At 40.7% G+C, this 24,061-nt stretch overlaps 1 protein-coding gene across 1 annotated transcript in view; it reads right to left on the bottom strand.

The window, feature by feature from the left end:
* Nucleotides 1-24,061, bottom strand: part of IL12RB1 (interleukin 12 receptor subunit beta 1) — a 157,874-nt gene that overhangs the window by 47,032 nt on the left and 86,781 nt on the right. The window contains exons 7-11 of the mRNA XM_075851155.1: nt 21,775-21,857; nt 13,543-13,747; nt 11,537-11,710; nt 4,904-4,993; nt 678-833 (exon numbers count right to left, since the gene is read on the bottom strand). Of these exons, the coding sequence (XP_075707270.1) occupies nt 678-833; nt 4,904-4,993; nt 11,537-11,710; nt 13,543-13,747; nt 21,775-21,857 (708 nt within the window). The remainder of the gene's footprint in view (nt 1-677; nt 834-4,903; nt 4,994-11,536; nt 11,711-13,542; nt 13,748-21,774; nt 21,858-24,061) is intronic.

Below are 24,061 nucleotides of genomic sequence, written 5' to 3' on the forward strand. Positions count from 1 at the left end.
CATTGTTGATATTTTTAACTAAATTCGTGGTGCAATGGGTAGCCAGTGAAGGGATTGGCAGAGGGAAGTGGCAGAGTTGAAATAGATTATTGGGGCAGCAGATTTGATACGTAGAATATATATTATATATACACACACATACATATACATATATATATATATATATATATATATACACACACACACACATATATATATATATATATATATATATATACATACATATATACATACATACATACATACATATACACACACACACACACACACATATACAGCACTCTGCGACAGATTCCAACACGGTAATGGGTGCAAGCAAGTAATCCAGATCCGTGGATTATAAAACAAACTAAAGAAATCCCACAGCACTCCGATGGTTCCAAAAAGTGTGTGATTCATTCATTCATTCAATAGCTGCAACGTTTTCGCTTGAAAAAGATCCCATAGCAGGACGGAAACGTTGCAGCCGTTGACTGATTGAATCACATACTTTTTGGAACATTCAGAGTGCTGTGGGAATTCTTTTTTTTATATATATATATATATATATATATACATATATATACATATACACACATATATATATACACACATACACACACACACACACACACACACACAGCAAAATGGTGTAGGAGGGCAGACATACCCTTTAAACATAAAGTATATTACATTACCCTTTGAGGCATTGGTTGCATGGTCTGTTCCGTTAATAACCCAGTTTTGTAAAACCCCTTGGCATTCATGAAGATCAAATGCATCCCATTTCAGGAGAATGGAGTTGCCAGTAACATTCATCACAGTGAGATTTCTTGGTCCTATCCTCAATAAGGCTGAAATAGAATGATACAGATGTCATGTGCTGTTCATACGATTTATGAAAACATACACTTGTCAAGTCTATCATTTAGCTTATTGATTCTTAAGAAGTGACATCTAGTACGACACAAAGAAGAGCATAAAGCTGGCCATACATGGCTGATTTTTAAAAGGATTATCTAAAGTATGTGGGCATCCCCCAACTTTCTTCTGATAGCAGAAGTCAGGGGAAATAGGGATGCTACATGTTGGGATCTGGAAGTAGCTTATTACTCTTTTCCCATTGAAATAAAAATGCACACTTGGCCAAGCAGCGTGGGAATGTTTATGGTGGAGATTATGAAATTGCGGTCTGCTGATCCAGTGTGTTCAGCCGACAGCTATTTTATGTGTATGGCCAGCTTTAGTTTAAAGAGGACAGGTCACTAGGTCATGTAAGTCAAACTGGTGAACTAACCTGGAAAGTGCGGTCTCCCTTATTCTAGCGCCGATTACTTTTTTTCTGGACCCCTCGTTCCAGAGATATGGCCCAGTGTTGTGTTATCTCCCTATATGATAATTCGCTGTAGTTAGCCAACAGGGTGGAGCTACATGCCCTGCCTCTGATGCAGACCAATCAGTGCGAGGCGACTGTTGGCTAATTACATACATTTATCATAGAGAGAGCTAACAACAGTAGGCCATATATCTGGGTTGTGGGGTCCAAAGGAAAAAAAGCAGTGCTGGAATCAGGGAGACAGCGCTATTCAGGTCAGTTACTATTGGTGCGAAGAAAGGAAAACCACAGTCACTGCTTAGGCAGATGCAGATATATTACATGTGGTGCAGCCAGGCAATGGGTGTTTAACCTGCCTATTTTGGGTCTTTCTATCCCTTTGCACAGCTTCAGTAAATGTGTTAGCTTTTCTAGTTGGCTGACCCATTCTGGTGTTTAGTTTGCTCTACTTTGGTGTTGTTTCCTGCTTTCCACATATCCCATAGTGCTGTGCATAGCGCTGAGCCAATCAGATTTCATCCTAATTCTTCTTCCTCTCCCTTTTCACTGCATGCAGTCTCACTCACACACTGAGGGAGAGATGCCCCTTACCTCTTCCTGTCTTCTATTAACAGTTTTACAATACATGATTTTTTTGGTTGACTGAGGTTTTTCAACATTTACAGAGGGCCTACAGGCAGGTGAATTAGAACTAATGGCTGCTGGAAGGTGATGCCACTTCTCCTAATAAGATATAATTTTTTTATTTTTTTTTGATACATCAGTAGCATATGACACTTTATAAAGTGTACCTTTTTGTGTTATATTATAGATAAGAAAAAAATCTGGTAGGAGGGGAGACAACCCTAAGGCTACATTCACACGGCAGTTGAAAATGGCCATCACACGGCCGTTTTCAGAACAATGATGTTCTCTGGATGTATTTACAATGCCTTTTTTTTGTCTTAACTGCCTGTGAATATTGGTCATCAAAAAATAGGACGTGTCCTATTTTTGGCCGTTTTCACGGCCAGGCGGCCCCCATAGAAGTCAATGGATCCATTTTTAACGGCCGTCAATACATGTAAAGACCGTTAAAACGGATCTGTGACATGGGAATTCAAGAAGAAAGGGAACTATTGGTTTCCTTGCTGGCTATTTGCAGGCCGATGACGCTGAATGCCCTACACACTCACAGATGCAGCGCCGTCTTCTTCAGATGTTGTCCCTAGTCTTCATGGGTTCTGCGAAGATGACATGCTGACGTCATCGTGCCGCGTTTGCAGATCCGTGAAGACTAGAGACCACACCTGAAGAAGATGGCACTGCATCGGTGAGTGTGTAGGGCATTCAGCCGGAAGTTTTTTAATAAATGCCAGGTATTGTTGCGCTCACTACAAGGGTAGTGTTGCGCTAGTACTTGGGGCATTGTACATAGTTGTCAACTGCGTAATTTACAGAGACAGTCCTGGAGAATTACTACAGGAAGGGGGGGGGGGAGGGTGTGGTACTTTTTCCGGGCGTGCGTGCGTGTGTGTGGCCCCCCTGTAGAAGATGCCACACAGCCTCCCTGTAGAGCAGGGGTCTCAAGCACGTGGCCCCTTAGGCTACATTCACACAACAGTAACAAAAAATGGCCTTTAAAAACTGATCAACTGTCAGTTTTTCATGGCTGTTTTGCACCAGTGGGTCTCCAAATTTTCATCCATTTCCAATACGTTTGTCCGTTTTTAATGGCTGTTTGCCATCAGTCTTCCATCGCCGTTAAAAAAAAACTGCTGGATTTAATTAGTCAGTTTTTTTTGTCCAAACTCCCTGAAAACACCACAGTGCCCATGTAGATAGTGCCGCAATGCCACTGTAGATAGTGTCCACAGATAGTGCAAGTGCCCATGTAGTGCCACAGTGCCCACGTAGTGCCAGTCACGTAGTGCCAGTGCCCATATAGTGCCACAGTTCTCACGTAGATATTGCCCATGCCCACGCATATAGTGCCAACTAGGTTTCCTAAAGGTCTGAACCTAAAAAAAGAATTAATGTTCCATTATCAGCAAAAGAATCTATGAATTGATCAGCAGAATCTAATATGGCATAAAAATTAATAATACTTGTTGTACATAGCTGTTACAGATGACACCTAACTATCCATATTAACGGGCTCTTCTCTCATCAGATTTCCCGTTAACCAATTGACGGTCTAGTATATAAAAGGAAAATAAATCTTCCAATACCAATTATCCTTGAAGACCGGTATATAATTCCCCTCTTCCAGTTCATGTATTGTTTTAAATTGTCTGAATTATGTATTTTTTAGAATCTATTTATGTTTTAATTTTTCGATGTGAGTATTTCAGAGGTTCATATCCGACAGCCTAAAACAGAAATTAGCATTAATATTATATCCACTACTTTAGGATAGATTTGGATCATTGTTATCCCTCATTTCTACAATTTATAAATGCTGTCAGCACACAATTTACTAGTGGAGCAGTGATGTTCCATCACCGGCTCTCTGTTTCAGCACCACTTCTGCTGGACAGCTCCACCGTGCTGGATCGCTATTGAATGCTGATGCTTTACAGGCGTCTCCCTAGTTCAACATTACAATGCTGGACAGCACCACCTTTCTATGACATCACTAATTCTCACCTTTTGGCAACCGATATAAACCTCACTCTGACATTTAGTTGTTAGCACTAAAGCCATGAGGAAGGACGTGGTATACGTCTGAAACGCGTAGGCACCTTACCTACAGTTTCACCCTTGCATTCGGGAATGATCTTGTTTTAAACTATCCAAATAAAATTGGAACTACTTTCTGTTTTAAACTTGACAGCGCTGGACCATCGACTTTTGTCTACTTTTTTCCTAGATAGAACCCATATAGTGCCACAGTGCCCCCGTAGCGCGCGCCGCCAGACGCCCTCCCCTGTAGCGCGCGCCGCCAGACGCCCTCCCCTGTAGCGCGCGTCGCCAGACGCCCTCCCCTGTAGATCGCTCCGCCAGACGCCCTCCCCTGTAGATCGCGCCATGGCCGGGGATTCCACTCCAGGAGGATCCCCTGACTTCACTGTCCATATAAGGACAGTGACATGAGGGGCTCTCTCTAGGAGAGGAATCCCTGGCCAGAGCATTTTTGACGCCCTGCCCGGGGATTCCGGCAGGGACATCAAGGGCTTTCCTGGGCTCAGCGCTTAAAGTAGCTCTGTGCCCTGGGAGTCCTCTTTACCAGGACCAGTTTTTAACGGCCATCACAAGAATTGATTCCTAAAAAATGGGCGTTAAAAACTGATCCATTAAGTTCTATTGGGTCCGTTTGGCCGCGAAAACGGCCAAAAATAGGACATGTCCTATTTTTTTGACGGCCAGTAATCACGGGCCTTTAAAATAAAACGGATGTGTCAATACAGCCATAGAACTACATTGTTCTGAAAATGTCCGTGTGACGGCCGTAAAAAAACGTCCGTCACTTTCAGCTGTTTTTCACTATCATGTGAATGTAGCCTAAACAGTACCTTCCCCAAAAATGGAATAGTTACTAGTAACATTTAAAAAAACAAAAAACCGCATTTCATAACAAATTTAGGAAGAAAGCTAATTCTGACATACGTTTGAAGTAGTGTGTCGTGCCCACTGTATTCTGGTTCCCACTCATCTCGTGAATGTAAATTTTGTAGCACTTCATTGGGAGAAAATTATCTGGAGAAAAAAAATAGCAATTGTTAAATCACCACCATCGAGATATTAAAGAGGCTCTGTCACCAGATTTTGCAACCCCTATCTGCTATTGCAGCAGATAGGCGCTGCAATGTAGATTACAGTAACGTTTTTATTTTAAAAAAACGAGCATTTTTGGCCAAGTTATGACCATTTTTGTAGTTATGCAAATGAGGCTTGCAAAAGTCCAACTGGGCGTGTTTAAAAGTAAAAGTCCAAGTGGGCGTGTATTAGGTGCGTACATCGGGGCGTTTTTAATACTTTTACTAGCTGGGCGCTCTGATGAGAAGTATCATCCACTTCTCTTCAGAACGCCCAGCTTCTGGCAGTGCAGACACAGCGTGTTCTCGAGAGATCACGCTGTGACGTCACTCACAGGTCCTGCATCGTGTCAGACGAGCGAGGACACCGGGCACCAGAGGCTTCAGTTGATTCTGCAGCAGCATCGGCGTTAACAGGTAAGTCGATGTAGCTACTTACCTGCAAACGCTGATGCTGCTGCAGAATCAACTGTAGCCTCTGGTGCCGGTGTCCTCGCTCGTCTGACACGATGCAGGACCTGTGAGTGACGTCACAGATCTGCACTGCCAGAAGCTGGGCGTTCTGTAGAGAAGTGGATGATACTTCTCGTCAGAGCGCCCAGCTAGTAAAAGTATTAAAAACACCCCGATGTACGCACCTAATACACGCCCACTTGGATTTTTACTTTTAAACACACCCACTTGGACTTCTGCAAGCCTCATTTGCATAACTACAAAAATGGTCATAACTTGGCCAAAAATGCTCGTTTTTTAAAAATAAAAACGTTACTGTAATCTACATTGCAGCGCCGATCTGCTGCAATAGCAGATAGGGGTTGCAAAATCTGGTGACAGAGCCTCTTTAAATACATCCAGATATACAGTACTGTGCAAAAGATTTAGGCAGTTGTGTAAAAATGCTGCAATGTAAGAATGCTTTCAAAAATAGAAGTGTTAAGTTTGTTTTCTTATCAATTAATAAAATACACAGTGAATGAACAGAAAAGAAATCTAAATCAAATCAATACTTGGTGTGACCATTTTTTGTCTTCAAAAAAGGCCTCCTGTCAGCGCTATATCAGAAGCTGAGCCCACGCCATCAGCCGCAGGTGTCAGCTGTAGGTTACAGCTGACAGTCTGCTGTAATGGCAGGGACCGGAGCTATCTCCGTTCCCTGCCAATAACGCCATAGATACCGTGGTGAAAGGCGACCGCAGAATCTAAGGGGTTTGCAGACGATCAGCATCCCCGTAATTCAGGGGTGCTGATGGCTGCTAGTGTAACCAGAGGCCTAACAATGCTAAATACTTAAGCCTATTAGGTACCGTCCAGAGGTGGAGCCTAATAGGCTTGCGGTCAGTGTAATACTGACAGTTCTAATGCATTGCACTACATAGGTAGTGCAATGTATTAGAATAGCAGTCAGACAGTTGGACCTTCAAAACCCCTAATGAGACTTAAAAAAATAAAATTAAAAAAAATTTCCCTTTTCCCCCTATCAAGACCTGCATTATTGAAAAAGTGCATAAATAAAAATAAACTATACGTAATTGGTATTTCCGGGTCCATAACAGCCTGAACTATAAAAATATAATAAAATGTATATTTCGCACAGTAAAAAAAAATAAAAAAATAAAAAATCCTAAAAAACAATGGCAGATTGAAAAAGTCGCATGTATCCAAAAATAAAAAAGTAAAAATAAAAACTACAGCTCGTCCTGCAAAAAAATAAGCCCTGGTACACCTCTGTTGACGAAAAAATTCAAAAAGTTATGGTCCTCAGAACATGGCAACAGAAAAAATACATGGTTTTTTTAAATAAGTAATTTTATTGTGCAAAAAGTTGTAAAACATAAAGAAGCTATATAAATTTGGTATCGCCAGAATCGTACTGACCTACAGAAGTTAACATGAAATTTATAACGCACGGTGAACACTGTATACAAAAAACCTATGCCAGAATTGCTGTTTTTTGGTCACCTTGTGTATAATATACATATATATATATATCCTCCAAAATACGAGACAGCACTCCGGTGTTTGTGAAAAATAGGATCACTTTAATGCGACGTTTCAGCCCTGCTCCATGGGGCCTTTCTCAGTAATAAATATATATATATATATATATATATATATATATATATATATATATATATATATATATATATATGTATATATATACATATATATATATATGTATATATATACACACACACACACACACACACACACACACACACACACACACACACACATACATACATACATACATACACGTATATACACGCATACATATAGTGTGTGTATATAGCCCTGCACTTGTGAACCAATACTTTGCAAATTGCCAAATAAGGCCTCATTTTCTCATGGTACTCATTCACTCCTGAGCCCATTTATATGTCCAGGCAAAAGATTAGGGCCAAATGTAGGGTGTTTCCAAAACCGGGAAACACAGCATAATAATTAAAGAGCTGTCTTTTCATGGTGGCACAAGCTGGGCACAACATGCAGGAAACAAATAGTATATCTATGGAAAAATTCCCATTTTCACTCTGCAACATCAAGTGCACACAAATTTCTGGAAAACACCTGTAGGGTTAAAATGCTCATTATACCCCTAAGGGTGTAGTTTACATAATGAGGTCACCTCTGGTGGGTTTCAACTGTTGCCAGCAGCTGAAACGACAAGCACAGACCTTAGAATAATACAGGGCTAGCTCTGAGACCGACTGGTATTCGTCACCAGCCCTTATAAGGGCATAGCAGCCAGCAGCTGAAACGACGAGCACAGACCTTAGAATAATACAGGGCTAGCTCTGAGACCGACTGGTATTCGTCACCAGCCATTATAAGGGCATTGCAGCCAGCAGCTGAAACGACGAGCACAGACAGGCTTGCATCCTCACACAGCACAGTTATTTAGCCTTAGAATAATACATAGATGCAGCCAACAGAGAGCTCTCTATCGGCATCTACTGGGCTAAATTAATATACCAAAGGGGAATCCCCAAAGTATCTAACCGGATTATGGTAGCACTATTTGGATAAATCCAATTATAAAATATCGAAAAATATTATAAATAATAAAAATATATAAAAATAACAAGATCCAAGTAACGAAAAATAGAAAAATCCATAATAGCAATAAACTATTGGAAACCAGCTCCACATCCGGTTGTAACAAATTTATGAGTTAATTTATATATATACCTCAGATCTCCAGCAGGTCACAGAGCTAATAGTGGCAATGTTAGTGCGTTCGCACTTGTACTAAGCAATGACATTACTGCAGTCTGCACTGTGTATCAAACAGAAGCAGGTTGTATTTTGAATAAAATACAGTGATATCGTCACATTACAGTATATATCCCTAACGACATAAACCAGTGACAAATCAAAACCTTACTAGGGAAAACAAACTAGGTATTTCAAACACTCAGTGAATTTAAGTTTCAACTGTTTTGGTTCACAGGGGCTTTGCACATACAACTTGGTGTCCAGAAACCAATCCAGCAAAATCTGCACTCCAAAAGGCACTTTTTCCCCTTCTGAGCCCTGCAGTGTGCCCAAACAGCAGGTTATGACCATATATGGTGTATTTCCATACTCTGGAGAAGTTGCTTTACAAATTTTGGGGTTCTGTTTCTCCTTTATTTGTTGAGAAAAAGAAAAAAAAAATTTAAGCTAAAGCCGAGACATATTGAAAAAAAAAAAAAAAATATTACATTTTTTATTTTGACTGCCCAATTCTAATAAAATCTATGACACACCAGTGGGGTCAAAGTGCTCACTACACCCCTAGATTAATTCCTCAAGGGGTTTAGTTTTCTAAATGGAGTAACATTTGGAGAGTTACCATGGTACTTGTACCTTATGCGCTTTGGTTTCTCGAGACAATATCGCGTTTGTAATCTAGGAAAATCTGCTCTCAAAAAGCCAAATGGCGCTTTTTCCCTTTCCTACCGTGTGCCCAAATAGCAGTTTATGACCATATATGGGGTATTTCCGTACCCTGAGGGTTTTTTCTCCTTTATTACTTGTGGAAATTTTTTTATTTTTTTTAGCTAAATCAACATCTTAATGGGAAAAAAAAAAATCTCAATTTTTCATTTTCATGGCAAAATTCAAATAAAATCTATGAAAAACCTGTGGGGTCAAAATTCTCACTACACCCCTAGATAAATTCCTTGTGGGGTGCAGCTAAATGTGGCCTTTATTGTGGTGTTTCTTTTGTTTTGGCACCACAAGACCTCTTCAAACCTGGCATGGTGCCTAGAATTTCATCTAATAAAAAAAAAAAAGAGGCCCCAAAATCCTGTAGGTGCTCCTTTGCTTCTGAGAACTGTGTTTCAGTCCATTGGCACACTACAGCCAAAAGTGGGATATTTCTAAAACCTGCGGAATCTGGGCAATAAATACGGATTTCTGTTTCCCTGGTAAAACCTTCTGTGTCACAGAAAGAAATGGATTAAAATAGAATTTCTGCAAAAATAAGGAAATTTGTAAATTTCCCCTGCACATTTCTTTAATTCATGTGAAACGCCTAAAAGGGTTAAGAAACGTTCTAATGCGGTTTTGAATACATTGAGGGGTACAGTTTTTAAAATGGGGTGGTTTATGGGAGTTTATAATATATAGGCCCCTCAAAGACACTTCAGGCCTGAATTGGTCCCTAAAAAAAAAAATAGGTGTTGAAACTTTCTTGAAAATGTGCGAAATTTCTGCTAAACTTATAAGCCTTGTTACTTCCTAGAAAAATAAGGATATTCAAAAAAAAGTATGCCAACATAAAGTAGACATATGGGAAATGTTAGTTACTATTTTGTGTGCTATTACTGTCTCACAAGCCGATATATTTAAACTTAGAAAAATGCAATTTTTTGCAATTTTTCTCTAAATTTTGGTGTTTTTCACAAATAAGCAATGAATGTATCAAAACAATTTGACCTCTGACAAAGTCCAATATGTCACGAGAAAACAATTGTCAGAATCGCTTGGATAGGTAAAAGCATTCCAAAGTTATTACCACATAAAGGAACACGTCAGATTTAAAAAAATGAGGCTCTTTTCTATTTTGGGATCATATAAAGCAATTTTTACATATACAAAAATGAACAAAATACTGCCTGAAAGAATGATTAAAATGAAAACTTTTCTGTTATATATGTTAAAAATGGGCTAAATGCCAAAATCACTGGTATCAGGCCAAGACCATTTTACTCAGACTGACTAGAGCACAGAATAGAAGATAGCAGAAGCTCAATATCCATCAATTGAAAGCAAAAGCAACCCTGATCTAGTTAACAAATATGTTCTAGCTGAGAAATTGCCACTATTTGCGGCCAAATACCAGTGTCGTTTGCACCCCGGGACACACGATACAGCACTTTTTAGTGCGGTCCGGCAATAACACTCTAAAGTGATATTTGTAAACCGGGTTATGTCTAACAGTACACAATAGTACTGCCCGGTTACACTCAATTCTATTTTTGTCTGTGACCCGAGGAAGCGCCCTTTAACTAAACTGGGTGTTGAAACGCGTAGGGACACGCATTGTTTGACAGTGAGATAATATAGTGGTCATTTCTTAGCTAGACAATGTTTGTTAACTAGAGCAGTGTTGCTTTCAATTGACGGATATTGAGTTTCTGCTCTCTTCTATTCCTGTGCTCTTGTCAGTCTGAGTAAAATTGCCTTAGCCGGATACCAGTGAATGTATTTTTAACATATATGCGAGTAATTGTTTAATTTTAATCGTTCTTTCAGGCAGTATTTTCTTAGATCAATTTGAACGAATACTCTATTTACCATATTATTAGTGTAATATTTTTACAAAAAAAAGCACCACAAGACCTTGCCACAAAAATTAAATGTAAGAAACCCTAAAAAAACGATACAAGAATAAAAATAGAAATTAATACGGTGCACCTTCAGCAAAAAAGGCAGACGTACCTGTGCTCCTGAAGCCTGAGGGTATGGTCACACATCTTAACAAATTACGTCTGAATTTCAGACGTTTTTGCATGCTCTCACGTTTTTCTCGGCGTCCATTACGGACGTAATTGGAGCTGTTTTTCAATGGTCAATGAAAAACGGTTCCAAAAACGTCCACAGAAGTGACATGCACTTCTTTGACGCGGGAGTCTTTACGCGCTCTCTTTTGACAGCGAAGCGTAAAATACACCTCGTCTGAACAGATCATAAAACGCATTGCGAGCAATGGGCAGATGTTTGCAGGCGTAATGGAGCAGTCTTTTCAGACGTAATTCGAGGCGTAAAACACCCGAATTACGCCTGAAAACAATGCATGTGAACATACCCAGATATTCAGTAACTGTAAGAGCTAATTTATCTGTCACCTGGTAACACAAAAACTTCTCCCCCTTCCTCTCTTAAATCTCCCTGGCAGTCAATCACAGCGAGAGAACCCATCTTTTCATTGCACAGTATAAGTCCGCTACACTCTATTGTTTATCCCTCTAATCTATTATCATAAAGGTCTCACCTGTAAGTATGGTTACGTTATTGCTGTTTAGATTTTCCACAAGTTTGCTAAAGATAACGCTCTTCATCTCGCTGGGTTTCCACGCAATGCAATATGATGATTTACCTGCGTTCTTCCTTTTCCATTTAATTGTTAAATTATTTCCAGATAATGTTACATTTTCAAAAGGTATTGCTGAAAATATAAAGCATAATGTATTATTTATAGAAGCGCAAATGTACCCTTCCACAGAACAAGCACATTTTCACATGAAATTAGTTACGTGCAAAAGTTTAGGCACCTTTTTAGTTGATCCAATGGTGTTTGATTTTTGCAAGGTCTCAACTTATTACGAATTAATCCAAGTCAATTGTAGACAATTCCAGAACTAAATATGTGACACTTTAAAAGGGTTGTACAGGATTAGGAAAACATGGCTGGAATTTTTTTTTCCCAAAAATAGTGCCACACCTGTCCACAGGTTCTGTGTGGTATTGAATGTCAACCCCATTCACTTAAATTAATTTACACCCAACATCACAAGACAATAGGGCCCGGTGCTTGTTAGTCTTCCACCCTATTCCCATCCTTAAGCCGTTTTCTTGTCGGCTGTTTGCGAACATTGTTCAGTATATCACTTAAAGGGTTATTCCGATTTCATTAAGGCATCATGCACACAAATACCGCAAAGCACGGATCCTTGTGGCTTCCGTGTGTTGTCAGTTTCTGTTTTGTTTTTTTACAGACCCATACAATAGAGTGGGTGAGATTGACCAAAAATCCATACAAGTATAGGACCGGTTTTATAATTTGTGGAACGGACACACGAATCCGCAAAAAAATAAAAATAAAAAATGGATGTGTGCATTACGCCATAAGAATGAACGGTTCAGTATGATATTAGAAAAAAAACAAAAACGGATAGGACACTGAAGAAAACTGTTCTGTGCGCGAACCCTAAGTGATTGTATATAGCTATGATATGCCATCACTTTCTGATCTGTGGGGGTATGACCTCTGGAACCCCCACCAATCCGGAGAATGAAGAGGGAACATTCACTTATTTTCCCTGCACATCAGCGCTCTCACACACCAGTTGAGCAGGGAACTGCAGCACAGCCCTATTCAAGTCATTGAAGCTGTGCAGCAGTTGCCTGCAAAGCCAGTCGGCAGAGTGCTGCGGTCTATAAGAAAAATTGATACGGATGCAGCGCTAAAGCAGGTCGGGACCCCACCGATCAGAAAGGAATGGCATATCCTAGTTATCGTTTGGCAGACAGTTATTTCTCCCAACTTCCCACATACATGAACGCCTGGCGTGAAGATAGGGGAATACACTGCTGCCAGACTCCTCTGCCAGCGACTTATTTCAACAATCCAACAATTAACAATTAGGGCCTGTTCACATCAGCGTTGGGCTTCCGTTCATAGGTTCCGTTTGACCTTTCAGTCGGAGGTACCGTTGAACGGAAAGCCAAAAGGAAACCATTGCTTTCGTTTGCATTACTATTGATTTAAATGGTAATGCTTCTGTTGCAGTTGCTTTCCGTAGGTTTCCGTTTTGAAAAATTTTCAATACAATAGCGTAGTTGAATACGCTATTGTTTCCGCTAAAAAAATGGAAACCTTAAGGAACGGAAGCCAACTGCAATGGAAGCATTAACATTGAAATCAATGGTAAAGCAAATGGAAGATATAGTTTTTGTTTGGCTTTCCGTTCATCGGTTCTTCCGACGGAAAGGTCAAATGGAACCCATGAACGGAAGCCCGACGCTGATGTGGACAGGCCCTTCGCAACGATTTAACGCTCCCAATCCTTCTTTCCCCGACATCTGCAGTCAGGAGAGAGTTGGGACACCTCCATACACATTAGAAGGTTGGCTGGTCCTACTGAAAATGGAGGGTTTGGATGACCTTCATCAAATGTAGGGGTACCTACCTCTAGTCTAACAATTCAGGCTATGGAAGTACAAATATTATGTTGGAGATTTCCTGGCACGCAGAAAACAACTTTTCACTCAACATACCTGCCCAGTCTTCTTCAATAACTGTGGACCTCGGAGAAGCAGTTTGAGCTTCATTAGAAGCCATGACCGAGACATTATAAGCTGCTCCAGATACGCTCGCGTTAAACCAGTTGTCTCTTGTTGAATGATATGTGGTTACACCGGGGCAAGGGAGAAAAGTAACATTTATATGGTAATTCATAATTCCTTCTTCTTTAGTACTGGGCTGTAAATTTAAAGTAGGAACCATTTTAACAATTGTTCATAAATTACATTTTCAGCTACTTCTTCAGTTTCGGACATGATAAAGGCGGTTTGCTTATACATATATTTTAAGTATTATTAATTTGCTACAAGAGAGTGACTGGATTTTATATCAGATTTAGATAATAAGGTCACCATTACATGTGCTAATAGCAATTAATTTTACAGGTGCCAATTTGCTGAATCCGAAAGTTAAAGAGGCTCTGTCACCAGATTTTGCAACCCCTATCTGCTATTGCAGCAGATAGGCGCTGCAATGTAGATTACAGTAACGTTTTTATTTTTAAAAAACGAGCATTTTTGGCCAAGTTATGACCATTTTCGTATTTATGCAAATGAGGCTTGCAAAAGTACAACTGGGCGTGTTGAAAAGTAAAAGTACAACTGGGCGTGTATTGTGTATGTACATCGGGGCGTGTTTACTACTTTTACTAGCTGGGCTTTCTGACGAGAAGTAACATCCACTTCTCTTCAGAACGCCCAGCTTCTGGCAGTGCAGATCTGTGACGTCACTCACAGGTCCTGCATCGTGTCGGCACCAGAGGCTACAGTTGATTCTGCAGCAGCATCAGCATTTGCAGGTAAGCAGCTACATCGACTTACCTGCAAACGCCGATGCTGCTGCAAAATCATCTGTAGCCTCTGGTGCCGATGTGTCCTCGCTCGTCTGAACGATGCAGGACCTGTGAGTGACGACACAGCGTGATCTCTGGAGAACACGGCTGTGTCTGCACTGCCAGAAGCTGGGCGTTGTGAAGAGAAGTGGATGATACTTATCAGAACGCCCAGCTAGTAAAAGTAGTAAACACGCCCCGATGTACGCACATAATACACGCCCAGTTGTACTTTTACTTTTCAACACGCCCAGTTGTACTTTTGCAAGCCTAATTTGCATAAATACGAAAATGGTCATAACTTGGCCAAAAATGCTCGTTTTTTAAAAATAAAAACGTTACTGTAATCTACATTGCAGCGCCTATCTGCTGCAATAGCAGATAGGGGTTGCAAAATCTGGTGACAGAGACTCTTTAAATCATGCATTCAAGGAATGGATGGATTTCAATACAAAGAAAGGTTATCAAACTTGGGGCTATTCAGTTTAGAAAAAAAGACGGCTATGGGGGGGATCTAATTACAATGTACAAATATATAATTGGAAACACAAACAGAAAAAATGGGACATAAAGATCATCAAAACCACAAAAAAGGCCATACTCACTAGGTAGGTGGGTGGGTGAAAACCCGTTCCCATCAGGACGCAGACGGGTCAAAGAATGCTGCAGAAGGAGTGTGCATTAAGTAGTGATAGCCCCTCCCACTAGTCTTGAGGGGAGTTTCCAAACCAAACGCCAGCACATCATGCCCTCCCAGCATATAAGACCCGGCTGCGTCCTGAAAAAAAGTGTAGTATACGTAGTAAGAAATATCCATGAAACATGCAGAGCAGCCCGCTTTAGCTAACACTAGCGGCGTTACAAATAGGCTGTTATTCGGCAAGATACGCCATGCCTGACGACCAGCACATTATCCCTCCACGTATTACACATAGTACTGACACCCCATGTACTATTCACAGCACTGACCCCTATTCATCACATTTATTTATTTATTTATTTATTTATTTTTATTACATTATTACACACTTTCATGCATACATATTTATTTTTTACCATCCATTCACACCCTAGCACTACACTGACACTCATTTATCGCACACCTTTGAGCACTTAGTCCGCCACTCCCCTCAAGACTAGTGGGAGGGGCTATCACTACTTAATGCACACTCCTTCTGCAGCATTCTTTGACCCGTCTGCGTCCTGATGGGAACGGGTTTTCACCCACCCACCTACCTAGTGAGTATGGCCTTTTTTGTGGTTTTGAAAATATATAATTGGACAGTACAGAGATCTTTCTAATGTTCTTTTTACATCTAGGCCTGTAACAAGGACAAGGGGGCATCCTCTGCGTCTAGAGGGAAAAAAAAGGTTTCACCACCATCAGGCCCCATGCACATGACCGTAGATTTCGTCCCTAATTACGGTCCGTAATTACAGACCCATTCATTTCTATAGCCGATGGACACCTTCACGTATATTTACTGGTAGGTGTCCGGGCCGTAGAAAGGCTCCGTAAAAAATAGAAAATGTCCTATTTTTTGTTTTTAACGGACCGTGCATCCATATTTTATATGGGAGCATGGGCCGCAAATGTGGGTGGCTATACGCGGCCGTCAGCAGCCGGCTGTACCCGTAATCACAGACCGTGATTACGGGCACGGTTGTGTGCATGGGGCCTCTCAGACAGGGAATCTTTACTGGGAGAGCAGTGGGACTATGGAACTCTGGCACAGGATGTTGTGTTGGTTGATTCTTCAAGTTCAAAAAGGGCTTTGATGTCTTTCTTGAAAAATATAATATTACAAGTTATGAGTATTAGATTCTGGAGAGGACATTGATCCAGGGATTTATTCTGTTTTCCATATTTGGAGTCAGGGAGGAATTTTTCCCCTAATGAGGCAATTGGCATCAACCTCATGGTGGTTTTTACCTTCCTCTGGATCATCGTGGTAGGATAAAAGGTTATACTTGATGGACCGATTTTTTTTCATTTATTTTTTTACTTTATCAATTATGTTACTATTGTGAGACTATATAATGTGGTTGTCCAGGATTAGATAAAATGGCCTGCTTTTCTTTTCCCCTAGAAACAGCGCCGTGTCTGTCCAGGGGCTGTGTCTGTTCACTTATCCAGACTATCGCTAGAAAGGGGATGAGATGTAAAATCAGACTCAGCCCATGAACAGAGGTGGCTCTGGAAAAAGGCAAACCCTTTTATCTAATCCTAGGCAGCCTCTTTAGCCGCTTAAAGAGGCTCTGTCACCACATTATAAGTGCTCCATATTGTACATGATGTGATCGGCGCTGTAATGTAGGTGACAGCAGTGTTTTATTATTTAGAAAAACAATCATTTTTGACAGAGTTATGACCTAGATTAGCTTTATGCTAATGAGTTTCTTAATGAACAACTGGGCGTGTTTTACTTTTTGGCCAAGTGGGCGTTGTACAGAGGAGTGTATGACGCTGACCAATGAGTCATATACACTTCTCTCCATTCATTTAGACAGCACATACCGATATAGCTATATCGCTATGTGCAGCCACATACACTAACACTAACATTACTGCAGTGTCCTAATAATGAATATACATCACTACCAGCCTGGACGTGATGTTTATTCAGAATCACGCTTTATTCAGAATTTGTTCACGCTGTTCATTGTACAGTATATATAACATTTAACTTTATTAGACGGGTTGTTACATTTACACCGATACCAGATATGTACAGTTTTTTTATATTTTAGTACTTACACACTTGCACCATAAAAGCATTTTTCATTTAAAATTTTTTTTTTCATAGCAACAATTCGAGAGCCATAACTTTAATTTTTTTTTATCAACATAGCTTTATGAGGTCTATTTTTTGTAGGAGTCGTCATATTTTTAAACCCCTTCCCCCTGCTTGCATTCTGGGCCCTAATGACCAAGCCATTTTTTAAATTTTTCCATTGTCACATTCGAAGAGCTATAACTTTTTTATTTTTGCGTCGACATAGCTGTAGAAGGTCTTGTTTTTTGCGGTACCAGTTGTACTTTTTTATAGCACCATTTTGGGGTACATATAATTTATTCATTAACTTTTTTTGGGGGGGGGAATAGAAGAAAACCTGAATTTTCAACACTTTTTTTGCGCCCTAAATCTACTTCGTTTACCGTGTGGTATAAATAACACAATAACTTTATTAAACGGGTTGTTGCGATTGCAAAGATACCAAATTTGTATAGATTTTGTATGTTTTACTACTTACACAGTAAAAACGCTTTTTTCAAAATTATTTGTTCTTGCGTCTCCATATTTGAAGAATCATAATTATTTTATTGTTCCGCCGATGCAGTTGTATGAGGGCTTTTTTTTTTTGCGGGACAACTTGTCGTTTTTATTGGTACCATTTGAGAGTAGATGCGACTTTTTGATCACTTTTTATCACATTTTTTTAAAGTCAGGATTAACAGAAAACAGCAATTTTTCCATAGTTTTTAATTTAATTTTTTACGGCGTTCACCATGCGGGTTAAATAATGTAACAGCTTTATAGTCGGGGTCATTACGGACGCGGCGATACAAAATGTGTAACTTTTTTGCTTTATTGTGTTTTTTTTATTAGTAAAGCTTTTTGTAAGGGGAAAAAGTGGGTTTTTCACTTTTTTTTAATTAAATTTATTCAAGTTTTTTACTAGTCCCACTAGGGGACTTTAATATGCGATCATCCGATCGCTATTATAATACACTGCAATACTTCGTATTGCAGTGTATTACTGCCTGTCCGTTTAAAACGGACAGGCATCTGCTAGGTCATGTCTCTGGCATATCCTAGCAGGCATTCACTACAGGCAGACCTGGGGGCCTTAATTAGGCCCCCGGCTGCTATCGGAGACACAGACACTCGGCGGTCTGATCCCGGGGTGTGGGTGGGGGAGAGAGGGGCCTCCCTCCCTCCCTCTCTCCAAAACCACTCAGATGCGGTGCACACTATTGAGCACCGCATCTGAAGGGTTAAACGGGTGAGATCGATACTAATATCGATCTCACCCGGTCGAGCAGGGATGTCCCCAGCCCTCAGCTATCTCTGGCAGCTGAGAGCAGGGAGATTTGACAGCTCTCTGCTCTGTTTACTTTATTCTAATGCAGCGCCGTGGAATGGCGGCGCCTTAGAATGAAGCCCACTAATGACCGCCGTGAAAAGGCTTATCGGCGGTTATTAAGGGGTTAAAGTACTATTTACCCTGGGGTTCATGTAACTCATTGATTAACTTTTAATAAAAAAATTTAATAGGGTTAATGGGTAAAAACAGCTATTCCGCTGTTTTTTTGTGTGTCTTTTTATTTTTTTTTTTTTACGAAGTTTGGTATAACATTTTAACTTACTTATATGGGTTGTTACGAATGCAACAATCCTAAATATGTATACTTTTTATATTTGCACTCTAAGAAATAGTTTTGTTTTATAAAAAAATTGGGGAAATGAATGTGCTTTCCTCTGATCGTATTAATACTGCAATACTCCTGTAATTGCAGTATATTATTGCAGGTCAATGTTTTACTAGGCAAATATACATGGCAGACATGTGGGCCATGACAACCTATTTGCACACTGCGAGTGCGTCGCAGGGGCACCAATTGAGTGCCGGAGGGAGCCCCGTTTCTGTCTAATCGTTTAGATGCCACAGTTGCTATTGACCACGGCATCTAAGGGGTTAAAAAGCCTGGATCAGAGTTTGCTTCAATCTCCGCTGTTACAGCTGACACCTGCTACTGATAGCGCTGACTCAACTTCTAAGCTGTACCATTCCTGCACTGTACATTTAGGCACTGTTCACACGGAGCTTTTTGACGCGGAAACCGCGTCAAATAAAGTCCGAAAATGCCTTCCATTGATTTCAATGGGAGGCGGAGGAGTTTTTTCCTGCGAGCAGAAAAACCGTCTCACGGGAAAAAGAAGCGACATGCCCTATCTTCGGGCATTTACGTCTCTGACCTCCCATTGAAACCAATGGGAGGCAGAGAAAGCGTATTTTGATGCATTTGTGCCCGCGGCGCTCAATGACGGAATTTTGAGGCATAATTTTAAAGAGGCTCTGTCACCAGATTATAAGTGCCCCATCTCCTACATAATCTGATTGGCGCTGTAATGTAGAGAACAGTGGGTTTTATTTTGAAAAACTATCGTTTTTGAGCAAGTTATGAGCAATTTTAGATTTATGCTAATTCGTTTAATGCCCAACTGGGCGTTTAACTTTTGACCAAGTGGGCGTTGAATGGAGAGAAGTGTATGACGCTGATTGGTCAGCATCATACACTTCTCTTTACATGTCCATTTGTACTCAGCACAGTGTGATCTTGCGAGATTATGTGGTGACAGAGCCTCTTTAAGGTGCTTTTTGGTAAGGTACAGCCGCCAGCGCCATAGATATACGAAGCAGGGCAGGAAGAGCTTAGGGTGGTTTCTGTTTTTTTATAAATAAAGCTTATTCATTTCAGATTTTTGCTGACAGTATATGAAAACATTATTGTTTACATCCAGAGGCTGAAAACCAATTGAGACCTAATACTTCTTACAGCAGTGTTTAATACAATTATTATATCATGTCTAGACAATGCTCTGTGAGCTAAACACAGCGAAAGCACAAATTTCTATGCTGCCCTCCGTTTGCTACAATGTTTCAGTGTAGGTAAAATGTATCAGGCCCCATGCACACGACCGTATTTTTTCTCTCCCGTAAATACGGGTCCTTTGTTACCCGTATTCCACCCGTATTTACAGACCCGTTTTCTCTGCTATATTGCACTGCACTAATCGGCAGCCTCTTCTCTCTATCGGTGCTGGACAGAGAGAAGGGACTGCCCTTTCGGGCAGAGTTTCTGCAGCGGAACGCAGCGATAGAAAGAAAAAGAAGTTCATACGTCCCCCGGCCGTTGTCTTTGTGACGCGTCCCTCTTTTGACATCCAGTCCGACCTCTCTGGAGGACGCGGCTGTCCATGTGACCGCTGCAGCGGTCACATGAAATTAAACGTTATCCCAGGAGGCCGGACTGGAGGAAGAAGCAGGGTGTTCTGGGTAAGTATTAACTTTTTTGTTGCGGGTTTTTGAAGGAAACATTCGAAATCTATATTGTGAGCGCCGCACACTGTCCAGCGGTCGTCACTGTCCAGAGTGCTTAAAGAGTTACTGCCGATCAGTGCAGCCCCTTATCCAGCACTGATCGTTTAACTCTTTCAGCACCCTGGACAGTGACTATCCCCTGACGTCGCCTAGCAACGCTCCCGTAATTACGGGAGCCCCATAGACTTCTATGGGCCTGCCCGTGCCGTAATTACGGCCTGAAATAGGACATGTTCTATATTTTTCAATGGCCCGGGCACCTTCCCGTAAGCAAACGGGAAGGTACCTGTGGCCAATAGAAGTCTATGGGCCCGTAATTACGGGCGTTTTTATGGTCATGTGCATGGGGCCTCAGTCTGGAGTCTTGTATATTTTAGCTCATGAAGTATTATATGGACTGAGAATAACTGTAGCAAACCCTCAGCTGTGAGAAGTGCAGATGCAAACAATAATGTTCCCATTCACTGACAGCATACCGATCTTGAAAACGGTAAGGAATTGAAGTACAAATTATATTAGAATATTAAAAAACCTTTTTTTTCCCCTAGGGACTAAGCTTTATTTATATTAAACTGGAAGCTCCATTTGGAGTGCATGCATTTGTGAAAAGGGTAATAGACCGAGGAGTATTGATTTACCCAAGGCCTGATGCACACGAACGTATTTTTGTGGCCGCAATTTAGCCGCATTTTTGCGGATAAATTACGAACCCATTCTTTTCTATGGCCCCATGCACACGACAGTGATTTACACGGATCGGTGCAGGGGCCGCAATTGTGAACCGCAAAAACTCAGGACAAGTCATTTTACTTTCCGCAATTGAAACACGGATGCACAACAAGGGTTTTTTGCGGTCCGATGGACCACTACGGACCCTTGGATTTGCAGGCCGCACAACCAATGCGGTCGTGTGAATGAGACCTTGGACTCCTTATGTCAAAAAAAAATTATTGGAAACGGCTTAATGGCTGGAAGTTTAAATAACCATAGTATACATTGCTGTTCTACTGCTGATCAGGTGGGGTGGGCCCCCCGCCTAATCAGCAGAATGAATGGGCCAAGGAACACCAGCAGAGCGACTTGTCCGTATGGGTGGCTATGCCTTTTACTGCAGCTCAGTGTTATTAAATAATTTGATTGTTCTAGGAAAAATAACATGAAAAAGTAATAATGATTAGCATAACCTAATTCTAGTTTGCCCTCTTTTGTGACAAGATTGATACTATTGTTTGCTTTCATATACAGATCAGGTCAAGCTCACACTTACTTTCCAAACTAATGAGGCGGTCCTGATTCCAGCAAAGTTTAACCTTTCAGTCTTTATTTTTGTTATCTGGACAGGTCCAATTCCTGAAAGATTCATAGGAGTAAAATAATTGACATAACAGATAAACGTATAATTTACATTTACTGTGGTCCATGAATTTGAGGGCAAGGTCCCACGTAGCAGCGGCTGCAATGCGGCTGAAAACCACGTGGTCATGCTGTTTCCGAGTAAGAGTATGTTCGCACAACCTATTTTCAGCAGTTAAATGGCTAAAAATGTGGGGGCTGAACGCCTCCAAACAGCTGCCCATTGATTTCAATGGGAAAAATGGCATTCCGTTCCCACGGGGCGTTTTTTACGCTGCAGTTTTTCATTGACTCAATAGAAATACAGCTCCAAAAAGGCAGTAAAAAACGGCTGAAAATCAGAGGCTGTATTCCCTTGAAAACAGCTCCGTATTTTCAGTCGTTTTTTGTTAAGCGTGTGAACATACCCCAAGAATGCTGTTAACAAAATTAAGGGTCTATTCATGAATGGCATGTAAAAATGCTGTTTGACCACACGATTTTTAGACAAACAGCATATCCGAGTGATTTATGACCACGCGGTGGCCAGCTACATGAGATTGTACCCTCAGTCATCATGATAAATGCACCTTATCAGTATGCCCAGCAAACTGCGAGTCACACAGTGAGTGACATGGCATGCACAATGTAGGTCATCTACAATTACAAACCTTTACAACCATTGCAATAAAGTTGAGCCAAGTAGAGTTAACTGTGAAAGCAAATTTAAAGAGGCTCTGTCACCACATTATAAGTGCCCTATCTCCTATATAAGAAGATCGGCGCTATAATGTAGGTGACAGTAATTATTTTTATTTAGAAAAATTATCTATTTTTACCACTTTATGAGCAATTTTTAGTTTTATGTTAATGAGTTTCTTAATGCCCAAGTGTGCGTTTTTACTTCAGACCAATCAGCGTCATGCACTTCTCTTCATTCATTTACACTGCACTAGCGATCTAGTTATATCGCTATGTGCAGCCACATACACAAACACTAACATTACTGCAGTGTCCTGATAATGAATATACATCACTACCAGCCTGGACGTGATGTGTATTCAGAATCCTGACACGTCTGTAGCGTCTCTGTGAGATTTACAGCAAGGCAAACGTAATCTCGCGAGATTACGATGTAACCTGTCATTTCAAACGAGATTACGCTTGCCTTGCTGGAATCTCACAGAAAAGATTCAGAAGTGTCAGGATTCTGAATAAACATCACATCCAGGCTGGTAGTGATGTATATTCATTATCAGGACACTGCAGTAATGTTAGTGTTTGTGTATGTGGCTGCACATAGCGATATAACTATATCGCTAGTGCAGTGTAAATGAATGAAGAGAAGTGCATGACGCTGATTGGTCAGCGTCATGCACTCCTCTGTACAACGCCCACTTGGGCATTAAGAAACTCATTAGCATAAAGCTAAAAATCGCTCAAAGTGGTAAAAATAGATTGTTTTTAGCTGTAATACGGCTCCAATAGAAGTCAATAGGACCATACTATACCTCTGTATGCCTCTGATTTCTTAGGATATGTGCACACGCTTACTAAAAAATGTCTGAAAATACGGAGCGATTTACAAGGGAAAACTGCTCCTGATTTTCAGCCCTTTTTTCTTTTTAGCAGCTCGCATTTTTCGTGGCGTTTTTTACGGCCGTTTTTTCTATAGAGTCAATGAAAAACTGCTCCAAAAACGTCTGAAGAAAAACGGCCCGTCTAAACAGAACGCCGTTTTCCCCATTGAAATCAATGGGCAGATGTTTGGAGGCGTTCTGCTTCCGATTTTTCAGCCATTTACGGCCCAAAAAACGGCCGAAAATAAGCAGTGTGAGCATACCCTTACCGAGGCATAAGCAGCTTTTTCTGTCTGAGAAATTCTCTATGGACATAAAAAGTTAAATGACTGTTCTACTGATCTCGAGTTACAGCCTGTATTATAACAGCTGTATTTATACTTCCTATGGTTGTTATTGGAAACCGTCAACAAACTTGACATCAGGCACAGCCTTAAAGGGAACCTGTCACCAGCACTTCACCTATTAAACCAGCAATACCTGGTGGTAGTGGGTGAAAAATAATTTCTATATAACCTATAATTGTCGTCTTAGTCGGCTCTGTAGCTTTAGTATTCAGCTTTTTAGTGTTCCCACACCGTATGCTAATGAGCAGAAAAGTGTCAAAACTTTGTATGAAAAGTCATCTTCATTCCTCAAGCC

This window comes from Rhinoderma darwinii, chromosome 1, assembly GCF_050947455.1.
Source record: "Rhinoderma darwinii isolate aRhiDar2 chromosome 1, aRhiDar2.hap1, whole genome shotgun sequence".
NCBI lineage: Eukaryota > Metazoa > Chordata > Amphibia > Anura > Rhinodermatidae > Rhinoderma > Rhinoderma darwinii.